General features: G+C 38.3%; 1 protein-coding gene across 2 annotated transcripts in view; it reads right to left on the reverse strand.

The window, feature by feature from the left end:
• Positions 1–12,974, reverse strand: part of LOC149846189 (catalytics) — a 46,287-nt gene extending 33,313 nt beyond the window's left edge. For both annotated transcript variants that reach the window (XM_089996230.1, XM_089996229.1), the window contains exons 1-9: positions 12,429–12,974; positions 12,205–12,277; positions 12,045–12,066; positions 11,023–11,101; positions 10,864–10,896; positions 6,742–6,890; positions 6,410–6,566; positions 1,459–1,699; positions 379–620 (exon numbers count right to left, since the gene is read on the reverse strand). In XM_089996230.1, coding sequence (XP_089852356.1) covers positions 379–620; positions 1,459–1,699; positions 6,410–6,566; positions 6,742–6,890; positions 10,864–10,896; positions 11,023–11,101; positions 12,045–12,066; positions 12,205–12,277; positions 12,429–12,662 — 1,230 coding nt within the window. In that variant the 5' untranslated portion in view covers positions 12,663–12,974. The remainder of the gene's footprint in view (positions 1–378; positions 621–1,458; positions 1,700–6,409; positions 6,567–6,741; positions 6,891–10,863; positions 10,897–11,022; positions 11,102–12,044; positions 12,067–12,204; positions 12,278–12,428) is intronic.
• Positions 12,975–13,863: the final 889 nt, after the last annotated feature.

Genomic DNA, 13,863 nt, shown 5'->3' on the forward strand with positions numbered 1-13,863 from the left:
ACCAACAAATATTGACATAAAAATTTCAAACAAAATATATCCACACTAGAATAACTGTCAGTAACATTTTTCAGTATTTACATGATAATAAATTGTATATAAAAAAGAGATATATAATAATGAAGCTAAGCAATATTTTGGTGTGAATTTTAGAGTTGCTGGTTATATGCAAAATAATATCATTTCAGATAACTAGGAAGGTCCAGATCATGTCGCACACAGCCTTTTGTTAATACCTGTCCTACTTTCTCCATGAAATCAAAGTTTACCCGGATTTATAGGTTTGAAAGTAAACAGACTAAACACTTCACATATTTTATATTTACATGCACAGACATGAAGCACAAAGGGGAAAAGGCCAAAAGGAAAAAGCAAAACCTCCTTGCCGGTCCATATATAGAAGGCACCTTCTTTTTTCCTAACAGCACCTTCAAACTCTGCACTGTCTGCATCCTCAGCTGAATATATTCCACCTTCCTCCCCAATCATGTCTCTTCTTAGATAGTCAAGGATATCCCTAGCCATGGATGAATAGAAGGAATCTTTGGTAATGATGAATGCGTCCAGGTAAACATTGGCAAGCTGCCCCTGATCATACAACATCTTTTCAAAGTGTGGAACTGCGAAAGCACAAAAGAGTTATGAATTGCAGCAGGGATACACAAAAGAAAATATGTCTGCAGTCTGCACTGCATTTATGATGTGGTACTAGCACGACTTTATGCCGAGTCCATGTAGATGCATCTGTTTGTGATTTTTTTGTTTTTTCAGTCCCACTTTGAAGAACAGAAACAATGCTCAGCAGAAAATAATTAGCCCAATAACAAACTTGACATTTATTTTTGAAGTTCTTTTTCTCTGAGTTGGATGCCTAGACGTAATACTTTGAAATATTAATGACTAGTATGACTGATTTGCATATTTTTAAAACCCTGACTGTGTCAAGCATGGTGGGGTGGAAGCCAAAGACTTTGACCCAGCACTCAAGTTTGGCCTTGCTTCAGAATACTCCCCCACAAAGGGGCCCATAATTAGGTCCAATAATAGTATTAATGAAATGAATAAACAAGAATTTTTTAATAAAAAAAGTACAAACAATGAGTGACAAGTCAGGGATCACGAATTAGCAAACTACGGGTCCCAAGTTGCAGGTCTGCAACTGCATAGTTCTCAATATACATATTTATGTATCCATGTGCAAACAATGAAGAGAATTTTATCAAGAGAAATTTAGTATGTTATTATCAGCTAAAGCAAGAGAAAAGGAAGTTCGTGTAGCAAATCAGAAAGTCAGAGACATCAACAAAAGCACCAAAATCTGTTTGCTTCAAGCATCCATACTATTGCCAGAAAGATGAATGAAAACCATTCTGAAACATATTTGATTCACATTATGCACTTCCAACAGAACATCTGATTATGCAGTAAATTTTTGTATGTAGATATAATGCAACTCACCATGCCAACGTTCGTCTACACTGTATCTGTGAAAACCACCCCCAATATGATCATGAATTCCACCCCTAGCCATACATTTCAAGCTAAACAAAGCCATATTTAGGATGTTCTTAGCTTCAGTCTTCTTTCCGCTTTCTTCCAGCCTTTTTGCATAATAAATCGTAAGATGAATTTCTACAGGCCTTGGAAATTTCGGGGCAGATCCAAATCCGCCAAACTCAGAGTCATAACTTTGCTTAAGCTGTCAAAACAACAAGTATCAGCCTAGAGGATTTATGGGAGATATTAATATAAGAAGCAGAAGGGCATAAACATAAGGCACGAATATGGATTAAAATAGTGTAAGCATTTATAGATGCAATAAAATGTCTCTAAATATATTTGTCAGTGTCACTCATCATGTAAAATATTGGGTGAACATAATAGACATGCTGAACAACTAAAAACTAACTTGATTAATATAATTAAAAAAAAAACTGGGAATTTGGACACGACCAGACAACAAAAAAGATGCCATGAATATAAAATTTTAAAAAAAGGAAGAATAAAATAGCAAAAGAAAAAAATACAACAAATCAAGAGAGAGAGAGAGAGATCCAAGTGCTACCTCAATTGTCGAAGGACTAAAACTTGGTTTTAACTTTTAAGAGACCAGGTTCTAATCAATTGATTTTCCAAAACTAATCTATAGATTCTATATAAATCAATTTTTGCAGTTAGGCCTTTTTCAAATCTTCTTTCAATTGTACTCCTTTTGCTAGACTTTTTCTAACCCTATGGCTTCCACTTTGGTTGTTCAACATGCTCAAGAAAGTACTTACTTCTCAAGTATAATGACATCTATTTGTCATTCTCTACAACGTAAATAACTACTCACTAGTTAAATGCTATAAAATACTTTGTGCTTTATTGAGACAGGAAACATTCAATCAAGGAATCTCTATTAAATAATCTCAAAACTGAAAAAACAAGAAAAAGTGAGCCATCTTGAGAGAATAATCATTTTAAGCACAATAGATACACGGAAACAGAGCAATCAGAGAACTTTGAAGACCAAAATGCATCTCCACATCGAATTGAGCATATCCACTCATTATATTAATCTGCACACACACATACACAGATTGAAATATTTCTCCTTAGAAAATGTCATAACAGATAGAAACTTAAAAGGCAGCAAAAATATGATAGAATACAAACCGTAAACAGAGAATATGTCAAAAGCTTTTGTTGGAAGTTGAAAGTGTATATAACAAACCAGAAGTGCATCTTTAGTAAAAATCTCCAAGTGGCCACCATGTTAGAAAAATAGTTTCAGTAAAAAGTGACTCTGAGACCTAAGCTTTTTAGATGATACAAAAAATGCAAATATCCCCAATGAAGAATCTATATTAAGAGGTCCAGCAACTACTCACTGCATATCAAGCCTTATGTATGACAGGTATCCTAAAGGAAAATTGGTTATGAAACCAAATCGTTGAGTCAATAAGTCTAAAATTTTTGGAGTTCAAGATCTAGGCTGTAATGGAAATAAACTAGACCAGATATAGAAATTGGAAAAAGTGAAAAAGAACAAAGATGGGAACACCATGGCCACGGTTGCTTCATCCAAGGAATGCAGAGGACTGTGCATGCACACTGCTCCTTACATAGATGTCTGAACAATGTCAATAATGATCCATAAAACTGGAATGCATGCCTTGCAAACTGTTACCAGAAATAGAGAACCCAACAACAAAGGGTGGATACGAAGTGCATATAGGCCATTCATCTCTCATACAATGTTAAAATCAAGAAGAAGAAGAAGATACCCTGGCTGCAATTTCCAACAAATTTGTAACCACCTTATATAAGCATAATTTCATGCCAGATAATTAAATAAGAAGACACCCTCCAGAAAACACAAATGAAGATCCAAGACAACTTTCATACTGAAATTGCAATAGTATCACTCATCATATCCAGAGTTATGGTCTGCATCTTTTTTAAAGCAGTCCTGCTAAGACAAAAAAATCTCAGCTTCCAGTGGACAAATTATAAAGATGCCCTGGTATTTTATGTCCTCCTCCTCCTCCTCCTCCTCCTCCTCCTCCTCCTCCTCCTCCTCCTCCTCCTCCTCCTTCTTCTTCTTCTTCTTCTTCTTCTTCTTCTTCTTCTTCTTCTTCTTCTTCTTCTTTAGGGGTGTCAACCGATCGGGTTTTGTTCGGACCCAGGTGGAACCAGACTTGGACGAGATTTTTGGGTATGGTATCGGGTCCGGACCCAGGTCTAATCGGTCTACTATAAGACAAACTGTACCCGGACCCGATAAGAACTAAATGAACCAAACCCGGACCATACCCGATAAAATAATATTTTCTTATCATTTTTACATTGAAAAATTGCGGGTCTTAATAAAAAATCGGGTCGGGCCCGGGTCTGGTATAAAATTTCACAAACTATACCCGGGTCCATGTATTAATCGGACCTTCGGGTCGGAACTTAAACGGGTCTGGTATAAAATTTCACAAACTATACCCGGACCCTATAGGTTTTGGTCCAGGTTGGATCTTGTCTTCTTCTTCTTCTTCTTCTTCTTCTTCTTCTTCTTCTTCTTCTTCTTCCTCCTCCTCCTCCTCCTCCTCCTCCTCCTCCTCCTCCTCCTCCTCCTGTCTTCTTCTTCTTCCTCCTCTTCTTCTTCTTTCTTCTTCTTCTTCTTCTTCCCACATTTTTTTTTCTCCCTCCCACTCTTTCTTCCACCGCCTCTTCTCCCCTGTTTTTCGTCATCTTCTTCTCCCCTGTTTGTAAAAGCCTGAAATCTTGTTAATTTTGTTGATATATGCATAGTTATTAATTTCTGAATTCTATTTGTTCCTGTGAAGTTTTCTATAAAAATCCGAAAGCATGTTTAATATTACTTATTATGTAATATATTATATATATGTGTGTTACTGTGCTTCTGTGATTTTTTCTGTGAAAGGCTAAATTCATACTTTATACTAATATGTTATGAGTAATTGTATATATAGTTATATATATGTAATTATGCATATTCTGCAATATAATCTGAATTTTTATTAGTTGAATTTTTATAGATATTTTTTAAGTTTTTTAAAAAAAAATCTTGCTGTAGTTTTTGGTGGAGCGCTACGCTATGCCTCAATGCTTTTCGCAACATTGCCCAATGGTTAGTTGGTCGATCTCATTTGACCAAAAAGAACAACAACAACAACTACGCCTTCATCCCAAAACAATTGGGGTCGGCGATATGAACCAAAAAAGAAAATCATTTTGGGTCTTCCACATGAATCCTTCTCCTCCAATCATTTCTATCCAATGCCATGTCCTCGGTGAGGTTCAAAGCATTCATATCATTTCCTATCACCTCCATCCATGTCTTCCTAGGCCTACCCCGATCTCTTTTAACTAATATATTTTCTCATTTCTCCATCCTTCTAACTGGAGCATCATAAGGCCTTCGCCGAATATGTCCAAACCACCGTAAACGATTCTCTCTCATCTTATTTTCAATGGGTTCAACGCCTACTTTCTTACGTATCTCCTCATTCTGAATCTTATCTTTTATTTTATTTCCACACATCCATCTCAGCATACGCATCTCAGCTACACTCATTTTTTTAATATGATGTCTCTTGGCAGCCCAACATTTTGTACCATATAGTAAAGCGGGCCTAATAGTCGTCCTATAAAACTTTCCCTTCAACCGCAATGGCATTCTATGATCGCACAACACTCCAGTTGCACTTTTTCATTTCATCTACCCAACCTTTATCCTATGATTTACATCTCCATCAATTTCTCCATACTTTTGAATGATAGATCCCAAATATTTGAAACAATCATCCACCGGTATTTCTTGCTCACCAAGCTTCACTACACTCTCATCACTACTTCGTTGCTTACTAAACCGACATTCCATGTATTCTGTCTTACTCTTACTCAACTTAAAACCTTTTGCTTCTAATGTCTGTCTCCATAATTCTAACTTAGCATTAACCCCAGCTCTAGACTCATCAATCAAAACAATATCATCAGCAAACAACATACACCACAGCACATTTTCTTGAATTGATCTTGTAAGCTCATCCATCACTATAGCAAATAGGAAAGGGCTTAAAGCAGATCCTTGATGTAACCCAACCGTTATAGGAAAATTGGTTGTCACCCCTCCACAAGTGCGGACATTGGTTACTACTCCTTCATACATATCCTTAATTATACTAATGTACTTAGAGACACACCTTTCTTCATCATTGTCCACCAGAGAACGTCCCTAGGTACTCTATCGTATACTCTATCATATGCCTTCTCCAAATCAATAAAAACCATATGCAAATCTTTGTTCCTCTTAAAGAAAAGTAAATAAATAAATAAAATTATAATTTTAGTCATCTTAAATAATGACTAATAATAATAAAAATAAAAACCTTATTCTACCCTAAAAGTATACAATATGTATACTTATCCTAAATTATCCTTTTACTAAAATCTAAATCACAATAAGTATACTTTAGTATACTTGGAATTACAATGAGAAAAAAAATACAAAGAAACATACCTATAAGTATACCTTAATATACTTAGGTATATAATATATGGCACAAATTTTAACATCCAATGCATCTGTCACAGCCATATGAGCTGAATACAGCATTTACAAATAACAAACAGGCAGATGGCAGAATCGATCAATAATGATTGCATTCATTTGGGAACGGATGAGGCCATGACTATTAATATCTCAGAAAAGTAGGAAACTAATAACCTCTCCTACATGGAGCAGGTATTGCAAATAATGACCAACTGTTGGGAGAAAATGTCAAACAAAAAACATAGCCGACAATTTACATTTATTAGACAATGAGCAGAACATGAAAACTTCAAAAAGATCCTCAAAGCAATGCACCACCAATATAAGTCAAAGCAAAACAGAATTCTAGTAGTAGTACACCTTACTAGCACATCTCTCAACAGAGTTATGACAAAGGTCCTCTGAAAACGATTGAGCATTAGCTGTTGCAGATAGCGCTTCTGAAAGTTCTTGAATTGCAAAGTCTCCATTTTTCTTCAGTATATCCTGCTTAGTTTCCCAAGCTTCCTTCACCCTCCTGAACAACCACATAAAGTCTACATCACAAAAGTACATTTTATATATATATATATATGTATGTATATGTATATATATACATATATATATATATACATATACATATACATATATATATATATGTATATTGAAAGGAGTAAAGTAAATGATGTGACAAAAAGAAATAGTATTTGAACCTGAGCACCGTTTTGAAACCTGGTCGCCCATACTTGTCATCAGGAGGAAAGTATGTTCCACCCATCAATGGCTTCAGGTCAGGAGAAAGAAAGAGACTCAAAGGCCAGCCCCCACTTCCATAAACGGCTTGTACATAACTCATGTACACCTACATATCAAAGATGATGCATAGGAGTTGAATTCTCAAAACAAGCATGAAATATTAAGTGTGAGAACACATTCCACTTGAAATCAGAAGAAAACAGTGAAGCTTATAATCTACATTACCACCACATGTTGATCCAAGAAAAAAAAGGATCCTCTTTTGTGATATTGGTCCATTAGTCCTGGGAACACAATAATAGCACAGGTTCGGTGGATTCCATAACACAGGTTCAGGAGGTATTCTTAAATCTGTCAAATGATTGTGGCATTTTTGGTGTCATATAGTGCAAATCTCTCAAGCCTCAACTCAGGTCCTATCAGAACGGAATAAAAAAGGCACTTCATTTATATTTACAAACAAGCTGGCTCGGATGTGGGGAAGAATAAAAAATGATATAGTAAAATAAAGAAAGGAAAAATCCTCACCCGAGCGTGAGACTGACCTATCTTCACCCCAGGCTGGATGGATGCAAGGCCAAACATTTCCTATACCAGGTATGCATCCATGCCAATGTTGTTAAAAAAGCGCCTCAAAGCGCAAAAGGCGTGCCTTGCCTCGAGGCACGGCCCTCTGTGCCTTGAGGTGCACTTAAATAGCTCACAAAGGCCATGGCTCATGGCTCATGGCTCATGGCTCATGCCTCATGCACTATGAGGTGCGTGCCTCATTTGATTTAGGTTAAATGGGGGGTCAAAGCCCTCATTTGACCCAAATTTGGGGCAAGCCCGACCCTTATTAGGGTCGGGCCCTCTCTCGTTGATCAATCCTCTCTCTCTCTCATCTCTCCCACCTCTCTCGCTGCTCCATCCTCCCTCTCTCTTGTTGCTCGTCTCTCACTCTCCCGTCTCTCATGTACGCAGCAGAAGAAAGAGAAGAAGATTCTCCCCCTCTTCATTGTTCTCTTCTCCTTCCTCTGCCTCTTCTTCCCCCACAGTTTCTTCCTCCGCCTCATCTCCCATGTTCATTTTCTTCTCCCCTCTTATTCTTCTTCTTCTTCTTCTTCTTCTTCTTCTTTTCTAGGGGTGTCAATGGGTCGGGTTTGGTTCGGACCCAGGTGGAACCAGACTTGGACCAGATTTTTGTGTATGAATCGGGTCCGGACCCAGGACTAATTGAGTCAACTATAAGAGAAACCATACCCGAACCCAATAAGAACTACATGAACCAAACCCGGACCATACCCAGTAAAATAATATTTTTTGTCATTTTTACATTGAAATTTTGTGGGTCTTAATCGAAAATCGGGTCGGGCCCTCCTCCTCCTCCTTCTTCTTCTTCTCACCTCTTCTTCCCCCACTGTTTCTTCCCCCCTCCCACTCTTTCTTCCTCCTCCTCTCCCCTGTTCTTCGTCTTCTCCCCTGTCCTTCCTCCATTCTTCTTCTTCCTCTTTTTATTTTTCTGATTTTTTATTAGTTGAATTTTTTTTTTGTGAAAGCACGTATAGTTGATTTTGTTGATTAATTTTTTCTATAAAATCCTAAACTCTTGCTAATTTTGTTGATATATGCATAGTTATTAATTTCTGAATTTTATTTGTTTCTGTGAAGTTTTCTATAAAAACCCAAAAGCATGTTTAATACTACTTATTATGTAATATATTATATATGTGTGTGTTACTGTGCTTCTGTGATTTTTTCTGTGAAAGACTGAATTCATACTTTATACTGATATGTTATGAGTAATTGTATATATAGTTATATATATGTAATTATGTATATTCTGCAATATAATCTGAATTTTTATTAGTTTAATTTTTATAGATATTTTTTAAGTTTTTTTTATTTTGAGGCTTAAGCTTTAGGCCTGACTTTAGTTTTTGGCGAAGAGCTATGCTACGCCTCAATGCTTTTCACAACATTGATCCATGCTCACTAGCAGCAGCTCATATCATGCATTTTCTCCCTTTCCATCAAGCAAGGTTCAGACAGGGACAAATACCCAAACAGGTCTACCTGGCCTGATGTCCATCCCTCTTCGCATTAAGGTATATGCATGGAAACTTCAAAGCATTTATCCATTTCCTTTTCATTATGACATTACTTCTAACAAAGCAAAAGTCTTCACAACATTGATCCATGCTCACTGGCAGCAGCTCACATCATGCATTTTCTCTCATTCCATCAAACAGGGTTCAGACGGGCAAATACCCAAACAGGTCTACCTGGCCTGATGTCCATCCCTCTTCTCATTAAGGTATATGCATGGAAACTTCAAAGCATTTATCCATTTCCTTTTCATTATGACATTACTTCTAACAAAGCAAAAGCTTTCAAAGTCTACAATTTGGACTTAGTCATAATCATTATCACAAGTGCATCATAAAACTGAGACAAAAAATTAGAAAAGTTAAGGAATAACAGTTCATATGTGATTCCGCCTAGGTTTACCTTCACTTTTATTTTTGAAAAGTTATCCATTTCTCACACACACACACGCACACGCACATGCACACGCACACAAACCCACACACACACACACAAAAACTCACGCACACACATGCACACATATTCTGATAATTAAAGTGGAAGTATAACACCCCTACATACTCGAAACCTATGTTACATGGACACTTCACCTAGGTTGAAGTGTCAGTGTCGGACACTTCCCGACATCAACACCGACACTCAATTTTTTAATCCAAAAATTTGGACAGGTGTGTCCTGCGTCTGACACCTTAAAAGGTGTCTCAACACGCCGTGTCCAGCAAGTGCCATACCCATGTCTAGTGTTGAGTATCATAGACACGGGTGTCCAGCTTTGTGGATACTTCTTTGTTAAACAAACGTCGAGTATTTTAGAGTTGGAAGGTACTTACCTGGGAAGTAAGTATCCATCATGCCAGCATCGAGCATCCGATGCTCCCGTTAATCTTGATGATTTGTTTCAACTTTTTGTACGTAAAATCTTACATGTTCATATTGCATCATTGACATTTGTGTAAATCATCAAGGATCAAATTGCAAATGAGAAAGGAATGTGCATTTTATGTTTTATGGTTTTGTTTGCATAATTCTCTCTCTCTCTCTCTCTCTCTCTCTCTCTCTCTCTCTCTCTCTCTCTCTCTCTCTCTCTCTCTCTCTCTCTCTCTCTCACACACACACACACATATATATTGCAGTGTCCAAGTGTCTAGATTTTGAAGACTCACCATGTCCAACACCGACACCCGTATCAGTGTCCAAGTAACATAGCTCAAAACCAAGAGTTCTCAGCCAAACAATTTAGTTGGCAGGACAATTGTGTAAAAGTTAGCATTCTTTTGAAGGAAATTGCTACCTAAGTCACACGGACTCAGCTATAAGGTTGACGCACCCGCGTCGACACACCCCGGCACGGGTGCGGCTTTGGACACGATCAACCAAGTATCGGACTCGATCAATGCACCGGGGCCAAGTCCGTCCACATTTTGGACTCGGTCAACTTTGACTGAGTCTATTTTTGTCCATTTTTTAGGGAAAAAGACATATAAAAACTAAAAAAAAAAAATCTTTTTATATATTTTTTAATATATATATATATAGCCGAGTCTTATTATTGTTATATATATATATATATATATATATATATATATATATATATATATATATATATATTGCCGTGTCCCCTAATGGGCACAACTTTGACCAAGTCTTATTATTGTTATATATATATATATATATTCAAAAATATATATACATATATATATAGTTGTGTCCCCGTGTCCAAAAATTTTGAAATTTCTCCGCACCCGTACCCGTACCGGCACCCATGTGACGTAGATTGCTACCTAAATTTAACATATAGGAAAAAGATACACATACTTGCACACGTACATGTCAAACATGACATGTACATACGCACAAGTAACCCCCCCCCCCTCGAAACCAAAAAAAAAACATTGTATTATGAAATACTGAACCATCGCATCATGCAAGAATCCACAAGAGAACAATTTCTACTGCATCAGGATTATTAGTCTCTCCCTTCAAGGTCATACCTTATCAACATCTGGGCGTTCCTCTCGATCCACCTGTTCAAGCCATGGCTAAAATTTAGAAACACAATTACAAAAAAAAAATCCAAATGTAAACTAACAAAAGGTCATTTCCCTTTTGATTAGCCATGAGATTCCCTATCTACTTGATCAAAAGGTCACCTTGATGCTAACGAACCACTTGTTGAGCAACTCTGCTGCCTCTTCATTTTCAAATGACTCCACTTCCATCACATGGCACCTATAAAGCAGCATCCAAATGATACTTGATAAGGCAACCTTACCATTGGGTCCTGATTACATAACCATGAACAGACAGCAGAAAGAAGTTCTCATCACAAACTACACAAAAAGGAAATAGTTGAAAATAGAGGGAGCAAAGGCCTTCATACATACAGAACCTTTTCTACAGCCATTCTCATCCATGTATTTGTTAGCTGAAGTCAAGGACCCAGAGGAACATATAAATGAACTCAGTGAACTCTGAGATATCTCTTAGCCTATCTCAATTCAATAACTTAAAGTCTTTCATTTCTGGTACTCACTTTGAAAACCTTCCCAAAAAGAAAACCCATAAATATTTTAGGGATCACTCTCCGGCATAGAATGTAATTAAAGTCGCTATGCAAGATCAGCTGTTAAATCCCAACTTTTACATATACACTGGAACTGCATTAGTCAGCTTGTATTATCGCATGCCTGTCACAGCATACCTTTGTTCACTTATTTACGCTGGCAAGATTGGCTCATATCTGCATCATGAATGGTATCATCTTTATTTTGTATGTGTCAATTAGCGGTCATCAAGAAAAATGGGACGGTCTCAATAGAAACCTATCGTAGGATCCTTTCTGAGTGGGAGGATGCAATGAATGATTAAGGACGACTTTGTTTCGTCGAGAGTTTGCTTCATAAGATTGCTGCTCATTAATGGGAAACATCAAAATTGGAATGGTCACCTCACAAAGACCACCAGGGTCTAATGCTCACATCTCGTGCAGTTACTACATGAAATGCAGAAAACTAGTTCGTTCTGGTTGGCAAAGAATAAACATAAAACATTTCTACTTCGCGGGAAACAATAGAATGGAACTATCACCTTATCACAGCTTCCACAATCCAAGCAGAACTTCAATTAACATGTACAAAGAACCATAAAGAAAATGGAAACTAGTTTTACTTACCAATGGCATGTGCTATAACCAACTTCACACAACCAGCCACCATCAACCAAGACAGCAAAGAGCAAGAAACAATCTTAGAACAACTTAACCAATACCATGGATTAAGAAAACAGTAAAAAAAACTATCTATGATGACAAATCCAAAGTCCAAACTACATACTCGACAAAAAAATGGGTATGTTTCTCTCCCGAGCTCTGTCAAAAGCCTCTTGCCCCCACGGAAACCAATCAACCTCCACAAAGAACAAACAAAGGAATCAACAAAAACTAAGTCACCAAATGACCAACTAAAAGGCACCAATATCATAGTCTTCCTTTAAAATGAAACAGTTTCAATCAAAATTGAGAACTCCTCCTCGAATGGCAGTTTGGAGGAGGGCATACCGGATTGTGAGCATGCTGAAGGAGATATGGGCTGTGTTCAGAAGCGAGCCTATTGACGTGTTTGTGCTTTTGGGTGTCTTCCGCCATCGCAATAACTCTAGCAAAATGGATTATGTGCCCCTTTTGGAGATGGAAAACCGGGTAGGGAGAGGAGAAATGAAGAAAAGCCGAGGTGGGTATCGAGAATTTCGGTGGGAGAAGATGCAGGAAAGCAGAAAGCAATCGAGGAAGCATCGGAAAGAATCAGATGATTGAAAGAAATAGAAATATACGTGTACAGTGAGAGTTTAGTTGGGTGGAGCGGCCGGAGCGTCTTCTCCAGATGGTGGACATGTGTAAGTATCGTCTCTTTGCCCGATGGGATGCGTCTCCACGTGTGCCGGTGTATGCAAATAGTCTAGGTTTCCAAGGAAATTGGAATTGGTGGAATTTGGCGTTGGATTCCTCTGTTTAGGTTTCATTAGGTTGAAATTTGAAATGGAAGGAGAACCATTGCCTCACCATGTTTTACATGTCAAAAAAATTACCACCTAAGTGGTTACCCATGTGGTCAGTGTCAAGCTGAAGGCTCAGGATCGAATGTCGCTGACTCATGGACTGTCATTGCTTTATCACGGTTGGAGCACATAAGGCTGAGTGTTTTTTTTTATATTTATACGGATAAACTGCCCCCAAGATCAGAAACCTAACTTCATTGGCTTTGCCTGTCGTACTTACAGTCACTGTTTTGGTAGAGTATAAAACTCTATCGGCTTTAGGGGTGGCAATTTCTGACACGACCCGCCAACCCGCCTCTTAGGCGGGTTCAGTTTGGGCTTAAGCCAACCCGTTTAATAAACGGGTCGACCCGTGTAACCCATCAGGTCGGGTTCAGGTTGGGGGTATGCCAACCCGCCAACCCGGCTGACTTGTTTAATAAACGGGTTAGGCGGGTGGGTCAACCCGCCAACCCGTCTGCCCGACCCGTCAACCCGCCAACCTGAAAACCCGTTTACCCGACCCAACCCATTTATTAAATGGGTTGGCGGGTCGTGTCGGGTTACCCGTTTATTAAACGGGTTGGGATCGTGTTTGCCACAGCCGACCCGTTTAATAAACGGGTCGGGTTCGGGTTGAGGTATGCTGACCCGCCAACCCGACCCGATTGCCACCCCTAATCGGCTTACCCTTGCCTCCAAGAAGTCATCACCCCTGGACTTGCACAAGGGATGACGCCCATGAAATTTGAACCTAGAATGCATGCATAGCGGCCTAGGCCCCATCCCACTACATCAAACCCTTTTGGAGCATAATATATGTGCACTTGCATGTGTGTGTGAGAGAGAGAAACATTTATGACCCAGTCCTCTCCAGGTCTCCCCTCGAGTAGTGAATCATGAATCTAGATGTATTATTGGACCTCAAATCCCATATTTGTACAAATCATAGATTTGAC

This window comes from Nuphar pumila, chromosome 2 (genome assembly GCF_984573655.1).
Source record: "Nuphar pumila chromosome 2, dmNupPumi1.hap1.1, whole genome shotgun sequence".
NCBI lineage: Eukaryota > Viridiplantae > Streptophyta > Magnoliopsida > Nymphaeales > Nymphaeaceae > Nuphar > Nuphar pumila.